The sequence below is a fragment of the Salvia hispanica genome, chromosome 1 (genome assembly GCF_023119035.1).
Source record: "Salvia hispanica cultivar TCC Black 2014 chromosome 1, UniMelb_Shisp_WGS_1.0, whole genome shotgun sequence".
NCBI classification, from domain to species: Eukaryota; Viridiplantae; Streptophyta; class Magnoliopsida; order Lamiales; family Lamiaceae; genus Salvia; species Salvia hispanica.
Genome location: NC_062965.1, coordinates 21,212,740 through 21,233,925, shown reverse-complemented (window position 1 = coordinate 21,233,925; position 21,186 = coordinate 21,212,740). Strand labels below are relative to the sequence as shown.

The window sequence follows — 21,186 nt, the reverse complement described above, 5'->3', positions numbered from 1 at the left end:
TATCTATTTGCGGCGCCGCAAAAGTTCCTTCAAATATTCAAGTTTATGCCATAATAACAAGTTAATTACACATGTTACATGTATAAAATCTTGGCTCAATTTTACATAAATTAAATTGACCAAAAAGGTATAAAAATTCAAGGAGTCATATATTTTTAAATAAATTTGTGAAAGGCTGTCTCTTAGAGTAAGGTGTGTATCAAGATCCGAATCTAAACACATTTTTGAATAGTATTTCTGATTTCATTGGTGTTTGAAATCACAAATAAGCTCAGTCAATATGAATTTTGATCCAAATTTTGATCCTCCTATAGTCTGTCTTACACGAAAATATTCTAACTCCCACTTCAAGAAACTCAATAACTAATAGATCACGACTTTGAATCTTATGAGTTACTTTCTCTAAGTTCCCACTTTAAAGAGAGTACAAAAACTAAATACAGTAAATTTTTGAAAAATTTGTGAGACCTCGTCTTTCAGTAAAATAAGTCAAGATTCGAATCCAATACATATTTGAAGGATATTTGTGGTTCCATTAGTATTTGCAATCACAAATAAGCTCATCCAAATCTTGACACTCCTCAAAATGAGATAGTTTGCACGAAAAGCTTCACACTCACATTTTAACAAAGAATAAAACATTCCAAAAAAAAAATCATCAAGAAAATAATGCGTCAAGAAACCCAATTACTAATAGGTCACGAGTTTGAATCCTACCGATAGGTCTAGATCCATCTCGCACTCCCACTTCAAGAAAGATTGAACAAAAACCAAAATCATATGGAAATCAAATTCAATAGTCATTGATGCATTCATGATTCATGCATGAAATGATTTATGATGTTTTAGGTTCAAATGTAGTTCAATTCAGAAAATAGAAATATAAGTCTCCACCAATTCCGATGGAAATTATTAGTAAAACTTCGGCAACAACACAGCCCTCAAGAGATATCAGGGAAGCACCAATCCATGAAAGCTAATGCGAGGCCACTAACCGAACCATCTGCAGCCAGCACTTGCCACGCCACAGCTTTCCCGTACAAAACGATCCGGTTCATCATCGACAGAGTGTTTCCAGGCGGGAGTATCACATAACCCTGAAATTCATCGAGTGTCACAAGTCAAAAACTATACATTTCAAACTCAAACTGTAAGAGCGATTTCTATGACCAAACTTGCCCAGAAATAACACAACATTTACTGCCCCGTTTTAAAATCATGTGAATAAATTAGGGTGAATGTTTGTCTTATTTCCGGTAATTAACCATTTTGTTTAATGAGCAAAGGTTTTGTAATCAAAACATAGGGTCGGTGGCAGTTTTTTTCTGGATTGTACCTGCTGTTGTATGGTTGGGAGGACGGAATACAGGAATAAATTGTTCGCGCTACCAAGAACTCTATCCAGTGAGAGCGCCTGCAGATTGTCCGGTGTGGTCTCTATCATGGTGAACCCAGCTGGATTGGCGTAGATGCAGACTGGGAGCGACTGCCAGAACAAAGGAGCAGTTTGTCAATGTATAGCAATATGAGATGCATATTGAACTTGCCAGTTCTCCAATTCGAAAAGTAAGAGAATTTGATAGGTGAGATCGTAAAAAATCATGATCGTATGAAGAACTATAATACAAACAATCTGAACTGAACTTCGAGATATACAAACTATGCCATCTCTGTACGATTCTTTCCATGGTAAAAAAATTCCAGTGTAAACGTACCCCCAGTGAGAAGCAGAGGATGGCATACGGGTGATTATGCATCTGTTCCAGCAGTGAATCAGTAGAATGGGGGTTGAGACCAAGAATATCCACACCTAAACTCAATCTGTTTGAAGCAAATAGGAAGCAAACCGTTATTCCAGCATATTATTAAATGCCGAAAACTATGAAAATGCAGCATAACCATGAGGGAGAGACAGAAAATCAATTTGTCTGCTGATGATTATGCCCAGGATATCAAATAGGTTATAATACTCCTTTAATTGTATAGAGTTGGGGTTGGGTTTTATAAATCACAATTTCGGATTTCTCCGACAGAAACATTTAAAAAACTTGCCTGTAACTTTGGAACATCAAGTTGGCGAGGTTGACAGTGAAATCCAGTTCTGGAGTGACATTGTACTCCATGGCCGGATTTGCTGCGATAGAGTTTGTTTCAGGAGCAGGAGTTGCTCCTAGCAGCATCGCTGCTTCCAGAGAGATTTCCTTCACAGAGGAGACTACATGTCGAAGATAGCCTCGCGCCATGGCCTCAACATCTCCCACAAGATGAGATTGAAATGGAAACTGGAAGGCTATGATGACCATTGTGAGCGGGTTGTTAATGCCCTCATTCGATGCCACATTGGAGTGTGAACTTGTGCCCTACAGAGGGGTCGTTAGGAAAATAGAATTATTAAATGTATAAATCACAGTAAAACCAATGTAATTGACACAATATAAGAGATCTAGAATTTTGAAATGCACCCATCTTTTGCATTCCTCTACCAAGAACGCAATAAACTTATAGACATTTAGAAAGATAGTAATATGTCTTGTACATGAACAAGACTGTACGAAGAAATTAAGCAAGATAGCAAACCAAAGAAATATGGAAAAGCAAGAAAAAGAGGGAACAGAAGTTTCAGAACTGTATTTGAGCCTACCATGGAGTATACTCGAAATCCAGAAGCTAATAGAACAGATTCATTAGGTATATTCCTGTCGATTGGGGCGAAAATCAATTCTGAGCAAGTCCCAAAACCATTATTTTCCATTCCGTTGCTAATCTGCACAAATACAAATAGCCAGAAAAAGTTATACTCACTTACCATTTACCATCTGCACAAATAGCTTGTATTTTACTAAGCTACAGATCAAATATGGATTTTAGAATTTGATCATAATTTTCTGATATAGATAATGGGCTACTACAGTCGTCACATATAATCTCTAGTTCGAGGTTGTGATTCACCTCCTGCCTTGAAGGGAAATCATTTTGTTTGATGACATCAAGCATGTCAGCCTAAATTCAGAACCTATATAAGTATGTTCACAACTTTTTCTCTGTACTTTAAAGAAAGAGGAATTGGAAAAAGAAAATGTCAAAAAAATTATCAGAACTCTCTGTGACAACTTGTGGAAATTATTTTCACATTTAACAGGACCTATAACTAATGATAATCCTAAAGTGATGCATATATGCACTTAAACATAGAATAGAAAAGACAAAATTCACCACCAATGAACAAAGAGATTTGGATTTGCTTTGGGGAACACAATGTTAAGAATTGTTAATAACAAGAAGATTATGAATTAACCTGTAAATGATACAAATCCCTTGAAGAAGTATTGTGCTGCTGACGATCCAAAATGTTATCAAATCGTACGATTTCCAGTACCTGGCATAGGAGTACAAGGAAAATAGACAGATTGAAACATTATAGACTACTCAGTAAATACCAGTATCATTCCGATCCACCATTTCCAAAAAATATCAGTTATTAGAATATACTAAGTAGTAAAAGCATCATAAAATTCAAGCAAACCTCATCCTCGTGGTTGGTCTGGCCAAGCAAAACTGTAGTTTCAGATAAACTATGAGTACCCAGTCCTGGAAGGGCAAAGCCAGCAGCTTTGGAAAATGCTACAGGGTGGCTAGTGAAGTTGAAATTCATCCAACTTGATCGGCGCTCTTTCAGAAGCCTCAGCATGCTTGCAGGCAAAACATTCTGAAACAATATATACTTATAGTTGTTCACACAAAATGATCGATAAAGATTCATGAATACGATTTTATCAGCTAGAATATCTCATACATCATATATAATTTTTTAAGTACAAAAGAATTATTCAACAACTATTTACATGTTTGTACATAATAATCTTGATTTTACCAGATTAAAATTTCATGTCATCATCATTAATCAAAAGAACAAAGTTTCACAGGAGACTTATCAAATAGTCATTAGAAACTAGCAAGTTAAAATGGTCAGATCATAACCCAAATGGGCTGTGTGTTCTAGTCATATATTCACAAAGGATATTAGTATGTAGAATGTTAAATTACACATTTATGGGAAAATTATTGTAACTCACCTGAAGTAGCAGAGACAATTTCACGCAAAGTATGCTATCAAAATTCCCAGAGTCTCCAAAAGTCTGCTTTCGCTTAATGGACAGAATGAGATCATCCGAGACATCAGGATTCATTATTGCCCACCCATCTTCGGAAAAGCAATTGACAGCCTCATTGAAACCCCTAAATAAAACAAGAACATATATTAAGCAATATCATACTCCACAAATTATGATATCCACCTCCTACACGCTTCTTCAAAAATATGAAAAAATTTCCCCAAGTACTGACATTCTAATAGAATACTCACTCTGTGATGAGAGGCTGTACCCGCCAAAAATAAAAAGATAAAAGTAGCTATGCTTACATCCTGTTTTTTATAACTTATGTTGTGTGTTAATCAGTAACTGCACGGCTATATGATATAGCAATATAGCATAACATTAGATGAGGGTTATGACATTAAATCTGCTTCAGGTGAAGAGTCTGAACCCAAAATGAGATTGATCAAATGACTTTATTTGTCAAAATATAATTACTTTGTGATACTGACTTAAATCTCTAGCATCTTTACAGAAGCTCCAAGCCTCATACATTATCCTTGTTTAACATAAAACACTGGATGGTACAGGATCCCTTTTCTTGTGTTGTGTGTAACATATAAATAAGAATAATAATTTAACATGCGTAGATTCAAGAGTCCTACCTACTAAGTCTGTGGCTAAAAGACCTCCGGAAAGTGGGCTCCTCATAGGGATCAAGTATCTGTGTGCCATTATTCTCATTGACCACATTTTGAATATGGGTGAGTACCTTCATGAGATAAGGAAGACAGGAATTAAACTCAAATAACTGGCAATTATTTTAGCAATGATGTTGACATACTAAATCTCAATTGCAACATAATAAAGAACTGCATGAACTTAAAACTTATAGGTTATGGGTAAAAACCCGCAAGTATTTCCATTAAATACACTTGTAAGAATACAATATATGGATGTGCTTTGAGTTTGTGCTAAGTAAGAATATATGGTACACAATTAGCCACAAGACATTTATATGTTTAGGCCTAACAGACTAAACTGTTCAAAATCTTTTGCAAATTCTGTATTTTAGCCAAGTTTCTAAAAATTGTTGTTCCAGTTATAACTTTCTAAACAAAGTAAAAACTGTGGCAATCTTTAAATTCATCAAGCAATCTCTCTTTTTTTGTTAGATGACTAATAAGAATATTTTATAAAATCTTTAAATCTAATACTAATAGCAAACTTTCTATTTTCTGAGCAAAAGGAGAAGATGAAATTAAATAATTGGCCACAATTTCACTTAAATCGTGGCTACATTGATTTTTCATTATTTTATATACAACAGTGATTCAATATAATATAACCGAACACTTTTGTATTAAACAATTAACTTACAGAAATAATCGTCTTCTTTGCCACAATTTCAGATGACTCATAAAGAGGTCGAACTACCTCTGGAACAGATGAAGCCTGCAAGGAATTTCTACCATCAATATATATCCTTCACCGAAGATAGTAACCAACGTGTAATTTCGCAGCAAGTTACATGAAGAAATGAATAATACCTCCAAATCCAAGTGCTCAACAAGATATATGGTTGATCCCCCTTCACTAGGGCGAATCATACAGCCACTAGCCAGCAACTTCCCTCTCACAAATTCTAGTGCAGCTGGTGAGCTTGGGGAAGCATCAGAAGTAGATACCGATTTCTCACATATCTTATAAGAAAATATAAGAAGAATTAAGAACATGACAAGAGAAAGTATATATCCAGCATGACAGAGACAGTTAATGTATCCATTACATGTGATATGCATATTTTGGTGTCAACTGTTGATATAAATGATAATTTGTGATTCACTTTGTTGATGCACACATAATACTATTGCTTACAAAGAATCAATCTTACCACAAAGCAGCCATCTTCCAACACAGAAGTGTATCTTATTGTCCAGAAGTCTCGAGCACAGGCCACCATAGTTGGAGCATAATACTAAACACAAAGGACAATGTTTTGGTAAAAATACTAGTTTAAGATAAGATTTTGCTATTTAATCCTCCAAGCTAGTGAATATCTACTTTGCTTACCTGTGTATGAATCAGTTCAATGGTTCCCCCATTGTTTACAGTACGCCGAGCAAAGACATTCATACTACGGCAATGTCGAGACCAGGAGGTCCGGTCTTTGTAGATTTCAATTATCTGCATATAGAGCAAATAAATCAAAGAAAATTACAAACTAAAATTGAAGTACTCTTAATGGGATCAATGTCGGGTCATGCCAATTTAGTAATATAGAAAAACATCTCTGGGTTTAAAAGCACAGCTTTTGAGCATCCCTCTTGTTCAGTTTCATGATGTCTTTTGCAGTAACTTAATTGAGAGGAAATAATGAGGAATAAATACAAAGAAGCTAATCTAAAATAAATCTACCAAGTGCTACTTGCTATAACAGGGCTTAACCTTGAAAGGCTCAAGTGGTACTGTAACATATGCACGTGCTGCCACTCCAATGCAAGAGGATGAGATGTAGACAATGCCGGCTGAAACAGGACCTTGTAGCTGAAACACAAACTTTAATGGATCAAAATCACATGGATATGATTTAAATATAACTCAATAAGAGACTGAGAGCCATTACCTTTTGCCATGGAACAGGGACCCAATTAATAGCAGTTCCAATAGCTTTAGAGAGGAACTCTGCCCTAGTTTCCTCAGCCAGTGAGACAAGGCTATAAGATCATAAAATTAAAAGTGCAATCAGTATTAAAATGATGACAATTTAGATCTAAAAATTCTAGTGGCGCTCGATAGTACCCTCTCTCATCAACAATGACAGGCACCTCCTGGGGATTACTAGCTTCAGGCCGAAGGCGCATATGGTAGGTGGCAACGATAGAAGTTAACTGCAAAGTTATTTTTAGATAAGCAGCTGATAGTTTTCCAAATACCTTACATACAAAATAAAATTCTCAAATCAAGTAAGACAATCACATATGCATCCTATTATGCTCACAAACTGGCTTCCACTTCATAGAACTGTATAATGCAAGATAGTAACAGGTAATACTTCATAGCTAACATGATTTAATTTGCAAGTCAAATGGAGATGTATCAGAATAGAATCATTAAGATCATTTCCTAATTTAGAAGGATTTGGTACTAATACTTTAATAAGTACCAGATCATGTATAAACTTTAAAGGACAACTTTCAATACAAAAACTGATTACATAAGTATATGCAGAATACTGTATCAGGAATATTACTAATTTGTTATGAGTGGTCATGTACTTAAATTTTGGGCCAACAAAAGCTGACTTTAAAGATGTTTTGAGTAGGTAAAAAATAACATACATTGAAGACTTGGTGCCGCAATTCCCCATTCTCACTTATTATTATGACCATCTTCTGATTCAAACCATCATTCTCTTCCTTTAACATCTTATTCGCTTCATGCAGCCGCCTGTTTTCTGCTGCAACATCACCGCTTTCTTTCTTCTGCTTTTCACGACATCTGAAAAGAGAAAACAAGAAAGAAGAGGTATTATAACCTGTGTCAAGTTTGTTCTCAACAGAAACTGGACAGAATAAATTTAGTCCTTTAAAAGAAACCAAATCAGAAACCAAATCAGAAAAACATTCTTGAACTTATTTCAAAATAAATTTCAACAATTGAACTAAAGATAAGTTTCGGATTTCGTAACATTGCTTTTCTAGAGTTGACGGTAAGTTATAAATGAAGGTGGCTATGTAACCTGTACTGGCCTTGCATCCTAGAAATGTTTATGGCTTCGGCAAGTTTGATGAAGTTATCTTTTACAGTCGAACTGGGAGGTTTTTTGGTTTAATAATATTTCGAGGTGATTTTCTTATATATACTCAGAATAATATACAAATGGCCAGATAGATTAAAATGAACCACTGAATATATTGATGACTAAAAAAGGTAGTCAGCAATGATATAAATGTATATTATAAAAAATTTAACGCGGATTGGCCAGCATTTAAGCATCTCATATGAATCAGCATAACCAACTGACTACTGCTCTAAAATCATCAAACGTATCAAAAGTATAGATGAATCACAACCACATAAGAATCATGAAGGAGATGGCTAAAGGGGGAAAATCAGTAATTTGTTTACCCAAGGAAAGATGAAAGATGAAAAATGAGACGGTAAAAGAAATAAAAAGTTCACCTGCGGTTTTGGAACCAGACTTTAAGTTGCTTGTGGTCTATGCTCCTCAGAGCAGGCTGGTCACGCATCATCTGTTGCCGCTGGAAATGTGTTGGATTTGAGCACACGGCATAAGCTTTCTCAAGAATTGCAATCTGATCTTCTGAGTATCGAGCATACTTTCCTCCCTCTTCATGCCTTTTCCTCACACCCTTGCCTTTTTGGATACTCTCATCAACTATCACTTCTGTTCTAGCCATTTTCGCTACCAAAACACTATAACTCTAAAACTAGAATGCAGCACATAAATATATCTCCGAAACCAGGATTTTGAATGAAAAACTATGATTTGTCAGATCCAGCTATAATCCTGTTAAAAGTACGTAACGACAAGTAATAAAAAGTATGACGCCCGGTTTCAAAAGATGCGATACACCGTTGTAGTAGTAGGTGCTTTATAGCCAAAAGGCCCAAATTCCGTGTTCACTAGTGAAATATTTGAACTCTTCCAAACAACCTATACTACTTTTAATAGTCACATTAAAAATGCATTGCATTATGAAAAAGGGTCCTTGAACCCCCTAATCTCCATAAGGCATCTGTAAGACTAATCACTGATTTTTTAGTCCGTAAAAAACTTATGTAAAACCATTAAATTTGCTGTGCTGCATGTGGAAATTTTCCCAATCTTCAACAATATTACAAAAATTCAAATTTGTTACAAATCTCTTTTCATATAGCACCCCTTACAAATAAAACTACATAAATATTCACCATTACCGTTTACATAATAAAATTTTATATATATTCACCATTCCCATTCACATTATTAGCATACTGAATTCTACATTGGCAATCAACAGATGAACCATTTCACATTGATTCCACCCTCAAACTAATTACTACAAGACGGTAGTTTACTATTCACAAACTTACATACATACACATTAAGCACGCATATAAGCACAATTAGCGTGAATTTGCAATTATTAGATACGGACATAGAAATTTCTCTAGCCACAATCCAAATTAGGAAGATAAATAAACACACGGAATATCCCTATCGAGAAGCTATAATTACACGGCATGATTTTCACGCATTTCCAGTGTGTGCATCGACATCCGCATAATGGAGGGTAATCCTGTACGAGCAACTCTAGCTAACCAACACAAGTAATAAATTTATAGAAATCACCATACTATAATAACAACATATGCTCATAATTCAACTCCTTCAGTCAAATAAATGCACAATCCCACATATTCTGCAATAATATACTTAAATGCATCAGTGATTTCTGAATTTGCATACACAAGGATATAATTCATTACAAACAGAAAACCATAAAGTAGTGAGCTCATAATGTATACACAAAATCATATATTTATCAAATTAAATAATGTACACTTATCTATACGAAAATACAGATACTTTGATTTACAGCTGCGGAGGACTATTCGATTCACCGCCATTAGAAAATCATGCTTCATATGAATTACTCTACAGATTAAAACGAAACAAAGCCCTAATTCAATTTTGAGCATCGTGAAATGAAATTTGGGCAGATTTTCAATTTGGCCCCTTTTTATTTGAGGGGTGTGGTGGGAAACTGGGAACGGGAAAATGAGGTTTTCTGAAATTTTCCGAATTATCTTCGTAATTCCAACAAATTTTGGGTAATATATGAATTCTATTATAATACTAGTATTTTATTAGTTAGTGAAAGACAAAATATTTGAAATAAATCAAAATAAAATTTATATACTCATGTAGTACTACAAAAAGTAAATAAAAAAAACATTTGCATTTTCATTATCAACTTAAGTTATCATTAATCTTCTCGATTTTAAATTAAAAGTTTTTGCATCTATTTCATAGTAGTGAGTATTTATACTACTTCCATATTTTAAAAATAGAAACTATTTCCATTTTGGATCGTCTCTTAAAAATATAAACTTTAGAATCTTTTTATTTTTGGACGCGGACCCCACAATTCACTAACACTACTTTCACTACTTTTTCTCTTCCCCTCTCTAGCTTTACTCCTTTTTTTTAATTCACTTTCTTATTTTACCAATTTTTCTCTTTTACTTTGCCAATTGTGTATTAAAACCCGTGTCGTTTCAAGTGTTTCTATTTTTCTAATACGGAAGTAGTAATTGTGAATTAATTTTTTTTGTTATAGTTTAGAATTTCAAATATTATTAGTTGCAAATTAATATTATTCACAATTAAATTTATTTAATTTGTGAAATGGTAGTTTTCTATTATTCACAAACCACCCAATAATTTTGATTTTGGGTGATTGAAAAATAGGTCTAGTTTGGAATGAAAGAGAATATTACATAGTGTCATTGGAGAATCATATACTATAAATAGATTTAAAATTAATTTCTTTCACGTTTTACAATGACGACAAACGATGACCAGTGGCAAATCTAGAACAGAAAGTTTGGATGAATAAACATTAATTGCAACATTCCAATACTATTTTTGAAAATAAAAGTGAAAATTAGTATGGCATATAGGAGGAGCGCATAGGATGCCTCTCGAAAATAAATAGCACTCTCTACGTTTGCGAATAGGAATCTCGGTTACTATAAATGTTATAGGACCCCACACTCCACCAACTTATTTCATTCGTATTTCATTTAAAACTATTATAAATATATAAAAAAAAAAAAACTAATCTATATAATGAATCCATATTCCATTAAGTTTTTTCCACACACTTCTTAAAACTCATACCAGAAAAAATGCAATTCCTAATGGCGAACAGATAGTCCCCGAGTAATTTATTAGCGCATAGGATACCTTTCTAAAATAAATAATACGGTAAATTACAATTTAAGTAATAATAGCGGATGTTAACATAGACAACTGTTTCCACGAGTATCTATATCTTTAAAACTTTATAACTTATTTCACAAAAATTAGTACTATAATATAAAACTTTTCATTTTATGATACCAAATTCAACCAATAATCTCACTTCCTATTTCACATATTAACCTTTACAATTTTTACTATAGAAAATATTTTTTCAAACAAATTTAGTTGCTACAAATTTAATCAAGCGATGAAGACCCAAGTAAGAGGAGGGAGGGGCTAAAGCCCTCATTCGTATTGTTATTTTATCATTTTCCAATTATTTTTTAAAAAAATTAATCAAGTTTAGCGTAAATTATAATGGAAAAGCCCTTACAAATTAAATAATTTAAATTATATAAAATTATATCTTAAAATAAAATTAAGAAATTTCAGCCCCTATCGTTAAAAATTTCTGTGTTCGTCACCTGATGAACTAAAGTTTATCTTTTGCCACGTGACTCTTTTCTAATACTAGCACTATAAGAATCGATTAAAAATTCACAAAACAAATATTTCCATGTACCTAATTAATCAGCACGCACATATATAACAAATTAACAACCATAAAATTGAGCCATGAATGAACTCAACGCAGAAATATGCCTAAAACTACATTCCATATCAATTATCATCATATATATAGAAGAGTTGATTACTAATAACCAAATTTATAGAGTAATCAATGCACATAGCAACATTTGACATGATGGGGGAAAGGAGGGAGGGGGCTCATTGGCTCAAGGTTTATGATCATTGAAAAATAAGTAAAATAATAAAAATATATGTGTATTAAAATACCTATGATTGATAAATATTTGCTATATGAGTACTATTTCTTTTTGCATAAACAATTTTTTCTTTCTTCTAACTAAAATTGATGCAATTTTTTTACATCTAATATAATGTAAATTGATTGATTGAGAAATTAAAATACATTCTATTTTGTTGCAAATTGATACATGGAAAATGAATATTTGTACCAAGGAATCCTAGACCAACGACTGTTCCCAAAAATCAACATAAGTCAATTTTAGCATGTTTTTGTCCTCATTTATGCACTGCTTGAAAAAGCTTCCCATGTGATCACTCATCCTAGAATTGTCTAGGCTAACGCTTAACCTTGAAATTTATTGTACAGTGGTAATCAACATACGAGAAGGGGTAATATTGTTATTTTATGTAATCGTGTCTCAACTATGCAGAATTTATATTGTCCTCGACGATGCATGATGGCGGCACCGCAACATGCCCATGAGGGACTATATATGAGGTGGGTTGCGGTCGGCCTGATCTAGCCGCACGACCAATTTAAGCCTTACCAACTAGGTAAATTCAGTTCTTGGATATAAATATCCTAATTAATTCCATGTAATAGGGATAAAATTTTTTGATATGGAAGTGTCCAATCTTAAAATTTTCTTTTTAAATATTAAGGATATATTTTCTTAATTTAGATTAATCGAAATCTTGTTCCTTGTTTAAAGGATTTGGATATATTTAATTCTATTTAGAAAATCAAATTAGATTTATATACAAATTTATTTCTATATAGAAAATGCCTAAAGATCTGAATAGTGTATATCCAAATTTATTTGGATTACCTAGGTTTAAGGAAATGATAAGACATGGTTTAAATATTAAAACTAGAGTTGTCAAGTGGGTTAGGCTGGTGAGGCCCACACGTATTAAGGCCTAGGCCGGCCCAGGCCTATGTCTGAGGCGGACTGGGCTGGGCTTTTATTAATGTTGCTAGGCCTAGCCCAACCTAGGCCCACTTGGCAAGTGGGTCGGGCCGAGTTGGACTAGGCTTTATTTACATTTTTTATTTATGTATTTTGAAAGAGATACTAAAAATATTTGATATCAACAAATAAAATATTTAACTTGTATTTATATCTCATTTACACTTAACTAATGTGTTTAAGTTCATTTATTAACTTTGTGTTAACATCGTTTTCATGTTTTTTATTCTATCTAAAACTAAGTGCGAACTAAAGGAATAATTGTTAGTAGATGATGACATATAAGTTGATGTTGTATATTTAAAACTAGAAGTATATAAACTAACTAACAAACTTAAAGAATTCAATAATTATTTATCAAATTTGAGGTTAAAAAATATAAGAAAAATTTTCTGATGTAGTCAAAATTGAATGTTGCATTCATGATTTGGTTGAGAATTTATGTAGATATTTGACTATTATTGTTTGAGTCCATTCGGAGACATCCAATAAATTGAAACGATATAGAGAAAATTAGCATGTCTCATGCACAAGATGACATGGATAAATATAGAAATATACTATTATTAGTGGTTAATTACCTAATTACATTTTAAATAACCTAATTATAAAAGGTGGGCCTCTGATGGGCTAGGCTTGGGCCGATCCTAGCCTGGGCCGGACTTCACATGGTCCTAGGTCTAGGTTTACAAAATGACCCAATTGGAGCCCATTTCAACCAATTAACCTAACTCAGGTCCGTTTCATTCTATAGATGGGCTGGCCCATACTGAGCCTAGCCCAGTTGACAACTAATTAAAAGTAATTGGTAGAAATAAATAAAAACGTCTCATGTTGATTCTAATTCTTAAAAAAAATATGTAAAACTTGTGTTTATCAATCGTGTATTTTTAGATCACAAGCTCTTTTGTAGTCGTAGAGGTCTCGATTGTCCTTCTAACTCACGACAATCATGACCTCTACACCACGTGGTATCATAGCCAGTGGCGGAGCCACGGTGGAGCCGGGGGGCCCTTGGACCCCCAGCCATTTGAATTGTTACTATAAATATGAATAATATCCGTAGCTAGCACAGTTGGCCTGGAAACAAGCCTCTCATTCACGAGATAACGAGATAATAAGTTCAAATCCTGCTGGTGTATCAGTTTTCCTAAAATCCTGCTGGAGTAGGTTTTTTCAGATTTTCTAATATTAGTAGATAATTATTAACTCTACAACTGTATAAATGTATAATACAATTAGTAAACCTGATTTTACGGTTATGTTTAGTTCATTTATAGCTTTATTTTTAAATTTCTTAAATTATTAATTTTGATTTATTTTTATCATATTCATTTAGAGTATTATTGATTTTCTCACATTACTATTTTTATTGATTTTCTCTCCAGTAACTTTGCATAAATGATTTAAATTTATATTCATAAAGAATGATATTTATGATTTAAGAATAAAAATAATTCTATAGACATGTAAATATATAATTATGTATAATATTAGTAAAATTACTATCAATACTATGCCCTAAAAATTTATTCATATTTTTCTAGCTTATGTTTGAGTTGTTTCCGAACAGTGAACACACTCAATATATTTCAATACTCTCTCCGTTCACCAAAAAAGTCTCATTTTGTTATTTAAAAATGTCCACAAGACATAGTTTCATTTATAAAAATGAAAAATTTTCATCTCATACTTTTCCCACATTTTTATACATTCTCTCTCTTACTTTATCACTTTCACATTAAAACTCGTGCCGTTTATAAATAAGACTATTTTTTTGAACGGACAGAGTAGTTGTTTGGGCCCCATCATTAAAAGTCTGGCTCCGCCACTGATCATAGCGATCTTTCTACACCAATATTGGAGCCCCAAAATCGCTACGACTCAGCAACCTTCACACGCTCCAACGATATACAAATATTTGAAGTATCGGGGGTAGAGAATTTGATAAACATTGTCTATGAACTAGCTATAGTAGTGACAATCAACAGTTCGTATTTCTTTCACGTATGTTGATGAAGGTCTTTGATGAGAAAAATGGAGGCAGTCTGTTTTAAAGAGAAGATAGCTCATAGCACTTTTATTTTAATATTTTCAAATCCAACAAAAATGTATTAGCAAACCTTAACCTTAACTTTCATTAATAGTTGCATTATCACACTTCAGACATACTCCAATTTATATACCAACATTCTTTTTTTTTTCTTTCACTAAAACTTAAATTCTATAAATATATTACTACCTCGGTCCCTGAAAATTTGTCCCATTTTTCCATTTCCGTTCGTCCTCCCATTTTTCCATTTCCGTTCGTCCCCCAAAATTTGTCTTATTTCACTTTTATCCTTTTTGGTAGTGGACCCCATATTCCACTAACTCATTTCTACTCACATTTTATTATAAAACTAATATATAAAAGTAAGATCCACAATCATTAATTTTTTCAACTCACTTTCTATTACATTTCTTAAAATCCGTGCCAGGTCAAAGTGGAGCAAATGGTGGACGGAGGAGGTAGTAATATTTTAAATGTTGAATATTCTTAAAACAAATATAAATACTTTAGTGTAAATGATCACAATAAAAACAAAATATGCACATAAATTTTTTTCCCCAAATTTATTAATTAATATATTTATGTACATATTTTTATTTCAAAAGTTATTTGATTATATTTTTATAACTAATTTTTATTATATCATTTGATAAAATTATTCCACAAACATAAAAGAGTGCAGAAAAATAAAATGAGCCTTGCATCGCACGTAATTCTGAAACCCTAATTCTAATTAATTTCTCAAAATGAGTCTTGCATCGCAAGGTTTTGCAACTAGTTTTCTATAAAATCTTGTTTTGCAACTAGTTTTCCATAAAATCTTAGAATCTCAAATCCTAATTCTAATTCATCAAACCTTTTTTCCTTCCGGCAATCACCGATGGGCAAGCGACGCGTCGGCGGTGGAAGCTCCGGAAAACTGCATTCGAACAACGACCGAATTCTCCGCCGGCACATCGAATCCGCCGGTAAAAGCTTCTCGACCGTCGACGAGCTGGTGGACCGCCTCCGCTCCTCCTACCCGCAATACTCCCGCCACAAGCTCCGGCCGTTCACGAAGCAGGTGGAAAGAATGATTGCGGTTCACGGAAGAAGGCACGACGACGACGATACTCCAATCGTGATCAAACGAAGGAAGATAGGCGATAAAGAGGAGACCGGCGACTCGTTCGACGGCTTCTCATCGTCCACGCTGGCGTCGTGTGACTCTTCCGGAGGCGGCGGTTCTTCTGATGAAGAGGCGTCGGCGTCGTCGGAGGATGCCGTGTGTAAGGAGGAGGTCGAGCCGGTGTTTGATTTGATGAAGTCGATGCTGAGGGAGGGTTTGCATCGGAAATCGGAGAAACTTGGGGTGTTGAAGGAGGTGAATTTGATGAATGAGGAATCTAAATTAGGTCATGATGTGAATGATAGGAAGGATGTGAATGAAAATGCGAGCAATCATAGTGGTGGTGGAAAGGATGAGAATGTGGTTATTGAGCCAATGTTTAAGGATATAGGTGGGATTAGTGAAGTGGTTGAGGAATTGAACATGGATGTCATCTTCTCGATGTGTCAGCCGCAGATAGATCGCCACCTCGGGGTGAAGCCCGTGAGGGGTATTTTATTGCACGGGCCACCGGGGTGTGGGAAGACGATGTTGGCTCAAGCCATTGCCAATGAGGCGGGAGTGCCATTGTACAATATTGGTGCCGCTGAATTGGTGTCTGGAGTTACTGGTATGAAATCAAGTTTACATATGTTAAACTTTCGATTTTGTTTGTCATTGTTGCAATGTTATATTTAGGTTATTGTATTTGTATGGATTTTTGCACATTTTAGTCCCTCATCGGTTATAGAATTCCATGGACTAATTCACTTACAGCTTCATTATGATTGTGAGGATTCATAGCCTCGTGTCAAACTTCTTTATAGTCTAGAATTCGATGGATGTATGTGCTATGTTGAAATTTACTGCTCCACTGTGAGAATTGATATCATCGTTTCTTACAATGATAGAATTTCAATGCAAATTTGTTCACTTTTCTTAAGTTTCTGTTTAATGTGAATCTTTGTAGGTGAATCGGAAGGGAACATAAGAGAGTTGTTCCGAAAAGCATACAGGACAGCACCATCTATAGTCTTCATTGATGAATTTGATGCAATTGCTTCAAAAAGGGATGACTCGCAGAGGGAAATGGAGAAACGCATTGTGGCACAGTTGTTGACAAGCATGGATGAGTCACACGCGCCCGTACCTGCGAGTTCTGCAAGCTCTGATAGCAGACCAGGCTATGTACTTGTGATTGGAGCAACGAATAGACCAGACGCTGTGGATCCTGCATTGAGGAGGCCGGGGCGATTTGATTGGGAAATTGAGTTAGGTTTTCCTGATGAAGCTGCCCGGATTGAAATACTCTCCACACTAACAAGGACTCGTAGAGTTGAAAGTGCTATAGATATTCAGAAAATAGCTAGATTGGTTCCAGGTTTTTCTGGAGCAGATTTGACAGCGCTAGCTGACAAGGCTGGTAGACTTGCAAAGAAGAGAATCGTACACGAGAGAAGGGAGGAGCATAGCAAAGATTGGATGAAGCGGCCGTGCTCAGCCGAAGAAATGGAGAATATCTATATAACCATGCCTGATTTTGAGGTAACTTGTTCTCATTTAAATCACACACTGATGAAATAACAAATGCTTTGAAGAGTTGGTTTTGCATAATCATTTTCCATGTGTAAATCTTGATTTTGCATAATCATTTTCCACTTATCATTTCTTCTAAGTTCTCATTGATGGTAGGAAGGGGCTAAAATGGTCCAACCTTCTTCGAGAAGACAAGGATTTTCTGCCATACCCCATGTGAAATGGGATGACGTTGGCGGCCTGCATTTGCTCAGAAAAGAGTTTGAACGGCATATAGTTAGACCTATAAAGTTTCCTGAAGTTTATGCGGTAAATTTGTTTTATTTCATAGTCCTACTTTATTCAGCTGTGTAACTTGAGTTACGCGAGTGAAATCTGATTACTTTGTTTCCTAATTGTCTTTCAAAATAGTAAATCATACAGTACCAGATTGTTGTGTTGTAAAACTTTTCCTACTTGTAGGATTATGGGGTGAACTTAGCAACTGGCTTTTTGCTTTACGGCCCTCCTGGCTGTGGAAAGACCTTGATCGCCAAGGCTGTGGCTCATGAGGCGGGAGCCAATTTTATACACATCAAGGTTTTAGTATGTTCATAAATATAAATGGGAGAAAAATACTGTTTTACTAAAATAAAATTTTGCTTCTATCAAGGGTCCTGAAATCTTGAGTAAATATGTGGGTGAAACCGAATCGGAAGTCCGCTCAATATTCCGTCGAGCAAGGACATGCTCTCCGTGCATAATTTTCTTCGATGAGGTACTCCCATTCTCTTTATTTTAGTTTTTACTATTAGATGTATTATTAGTCCCAACACATTTAACATAATGTTTCAACTACATCATACTATATTGTACTACAATTTTCTATTCCAATTTTTGTCTCTAATGAAAAACATAATGTTAGCAAAGTTACTAAATTTTGAATCTGAAACATGGTGTAATTTACTATAAAAGTTCCTTGGTATTGCATAAGTCAGAATGACCTCTCTTGTATATGAAGCCTTTTTTTCATTGTTTCCTCTCTACTTCCATCAGGTGGATGCACTGACAACAAAGCGTGGTCGGGAAGGGGGACATGTCGTTGAGCAAGCCCTGACCCAGGTTAGTAGTGCTTGCAAATTTTGTTCATTCCAAATATTCATCTGAAACAGATAACGTCCTCTGTTGCAGCTGCTGGCAGAACTCGATGGCTCAGACCCGAGAAGCGGTGTTTACCTAATTGGTGCTACAAATAGGTACTATATGGATTATCAAATTTATGCCCTTATTTGACAATTCTAATATTGCTGAGTTATTGGCAGGCCCGAAGCGATTGATGCTGCAATGCTTCGACCAGGAAGGTTCACAAAGCTTATGTATGTTCCCCTCCCTAGTCCAGACGAACGAGGAATGATCTTAAAATCCCTTGCTCGTCGGAATAAGCAAATTGATCCCAATTTGGACCTCATGGCTCTAGCCAAGGACAGTAGATGTGACAACTTTAGTGGCGCTGATCTCTTCAATCTGGTTAGCCCCTTTTTCCTTTTCTTCTGTCCCACAAAATTAATATTTGTAATGTAATAGTATGATAGAGAACATTTTGACTGAGTGTTTTTCGCTTTAACGCAACATTAGATGAACGAAGCTGCTGTGATCGCGGTAGAAGATGAACTATCATCAACGGATACAAGTAATAGCATGCAACGGCTGATCAAAGACGCGGATTGCATGAGCGTGTTGGAGAATATCTCGCCGTCTGTGTCGAACAAGGTGCTTCTCATTAACTACATTTCTCCCAAATTCTCACTTGTGATGTTTAACTTGCCTCATGGTCGCGTATTTGTTTTTGGGTGCAGGAAATACGAAAATACAAGAAGTTTTCGAAAGAATTCAAAGCTCGATGAGAGTACAGATTTGGTCCTTCAATCCTTCCTCTGAAGGAGAGACTCTGGAAGTTTTTAGGGAATAATTTTTGCATATATATTTATAGTAAGGTTAAGTTGATGGCAGCACATTTAGAATTAAGACTATTTTGGTTTCCTAGTTTTGTCAAGAAAAGAAAAAGATCCTCACAAGCTCTAAGGCCATGTTTGGTTGACGGGAAAGTAAAGTAAGCAAGGAAAATGATTCCGGGGAAAATGAATCCCGGGAATATGATTCCCAGTAACTTTACTTTCCTGTGTTTGGAAAATATCAAGATTTTAAATTTATATTTAATTTAAACACCAAACTAAAAATATACTTATTATTTTTTTACTTATAAAAAAAAATAATATTATAAATTTTTTAATGAATTATTAATTAAAAATAATAATTATTATATTATTATATTTATTATTACGATTGATAGTTTAAATATGGATTATCCATCATAATATATAATAATATAATTATAATTATAGTTACATGGAGTATTATAGTACAATACTCATTTATTATAATAATAAATATAATAATTATTATATAATAATTATAATATTAATGGATATTATAATTGAATAAATTTTAAAAATTAAAATTGCATTACAACTCTATTGATTAATTGTTAATTTGTAAAATAAAATAGTTATTATTTATTATAAGATTTATATTATATAATTATATTTTAATTATTTAATAAATTATTACTATTATGAATTATTATAAAATATAGTTATAATTATGATAATTTTAATGATAGTTATTTATTATAGTGAAATTAAGTATGACTTATAATTTTAAATTATTTTAAAAACATTGTAATTATTATTATTATTATTATTATTATTATTATTATTATTATTACTATTACTATTATTATTATTATTATTATTATTAGTAAAACTATACTATATTGCTTAAATATGTAAGAATCCTAAAACTGGGAAAAAGAATACCTAAGAAAAGTTAGGATTCAGAATCCTGGAAAGTTGTACTAACTTTCCTTGTTCTCGGATTCTGATTACTTTCCCAGTTTGATTAAAAACCGAAACAAACACAAGAATTTAAAATTTAAGGAATCAGATTACTTTCTCAGACAGAATCCTGACAACCAAACATGGCCTAAGTGTATTTATAAAATTTTTACTCCCTCCGTTACCCAAAAATAGTCTTCTTTTGTTATCTAAGTCAATTTCACAAAATATTCTATGCTTGATTTCTGGAAATCTCTACATTAGATGTTATACTATAAGTGTAATGTTACCTTTAAATTTATACTTATTTTTTAATCAAAAAAGGAGTAGTCTTTAAATTTATAATTAGTTATTTATAACAATGAAGAAGGTGGTCTTTTTATCTATTAACATTACTTCAATAATTTTTCTCTTTTTTCTCACTCATTTATTAATTTTGTATTAAAATTTTTATTGTATCCAAAGTCATATTTTTATTGACCCGAATTCCTCCATTTGACCCATGAACCCGACCCTACCCGTCCTAACTTGATAAATTATGTTGTGATCTAATGGGCTGGGTATGCCCTATTTTGGATTGACATCAAAAAAAGGAATATGAATCACTTAGTAAGATATAGAGGAAGTACTACAAATTGATATATTGATAAAATCAGAACTTTTAGTCCCAATGGAAGAGACCATAACTGGATGAAGTTTTGCAAAATACAAACATGCACACAATTTAACATAAATAATCAGTACATTCCAAAATTCATTACATTG

The 21,186-nt window shown here is 33.8% G+C and overlaps 2 protein-coding genes and 1 non-coding gene across 3 annotated transcripts; 2 read left to right on the top strand and 1 right to left on the bottom strand.

Annotated features, from left to right (window-relative positions):
• Nucleotides 1-781: 781 nt before the first annotated feature.
• Nucleotides 782-9,897, bottom strand: LOC125213156 (homeobox-leucine zipper protein HOX9-like). Its single transcript, XM_048113537.1, has 18 exons — nucleotides 8,280-9,897; nucleotides 7,436-7,595; nucleotides 6,897-6,985; nucleotides 6,721-6,811; nucleotides 6,543-6,641; nucleotides 6,168-6,281; nucleotides 5,989-6,072; nucleotides 5,645-5,797; nucleotides 5,475-5,549; nucleotides 4,760-4,866; nucleotides 4,074-4,236; nucleotides 3,524-3,706; nucleotides 3,296-3,376; nucleotides 2,642-2,764; nucleotides 2,053-2,360; nucleotides 1,716-1,821; nucleotides 1,337-1,486; nucleotides 782-1,097 (listed from the first exon to the last, which is right to left on the bottom strand). Exons 1-18 carry the CDS (start codon nucleotides 8,516-8,518, stop codon nucleotides 942-944), a joined length of 2,481 nt encoding a protein of 826 aa, XP_047969494.1. The 5' UTR covers nucleotides 8,519-9,897; the 3' UTR covers nucleotides 782-941.
• A 3,444-nt stretch (nucleotides 9,898-13,341) lies between these two features.
• On the top strand, nucleotides 13,342-13,442 carry LOC125202936. Its single transcript, XR_007173264.1, has one exon. It is a non-coding gene; the product is annotated as a U6 spliceosomal RNA (small nuclear RNA).
• A 2,353-nt stretch (nucleotides 13,443-15,795) lies between these two features.
• On the top strand, nucleotides 15,796-19,602 carry LOC125202183 (cell division control protein 48 homolog C-like). The gene is made up of 10 exons (XM_048100544.1): nucleotides 15,796-16,643; nucleotides 16,983-17,557; nucleotides 17,705-17,857; nucleotides 18,011-18,127; nucleotides 18,201-18,305; nucleotides 18,584-18,649; nucleotides 18,719-18,783; nucleotides 18,850-19,054; nucleotides 19,163-19,297; nucleotides 19,384-19,602. Exons 1-10 carry the CDS (start codon nucleotides 15,806-15,808, stop codon nucleotides 19,429-19,431), a joined length of 2,307 nt encoding a protein of 768 aa, XP_047956501.1. The 5' UTR covers nucleotides 15,796-15,805; the 3' UTR covers nucleotides 19,432-19,602.
• The last annotated feature ends 1,584 nt before the right edge of the window (nucleotides 19,603-21,186 follow it).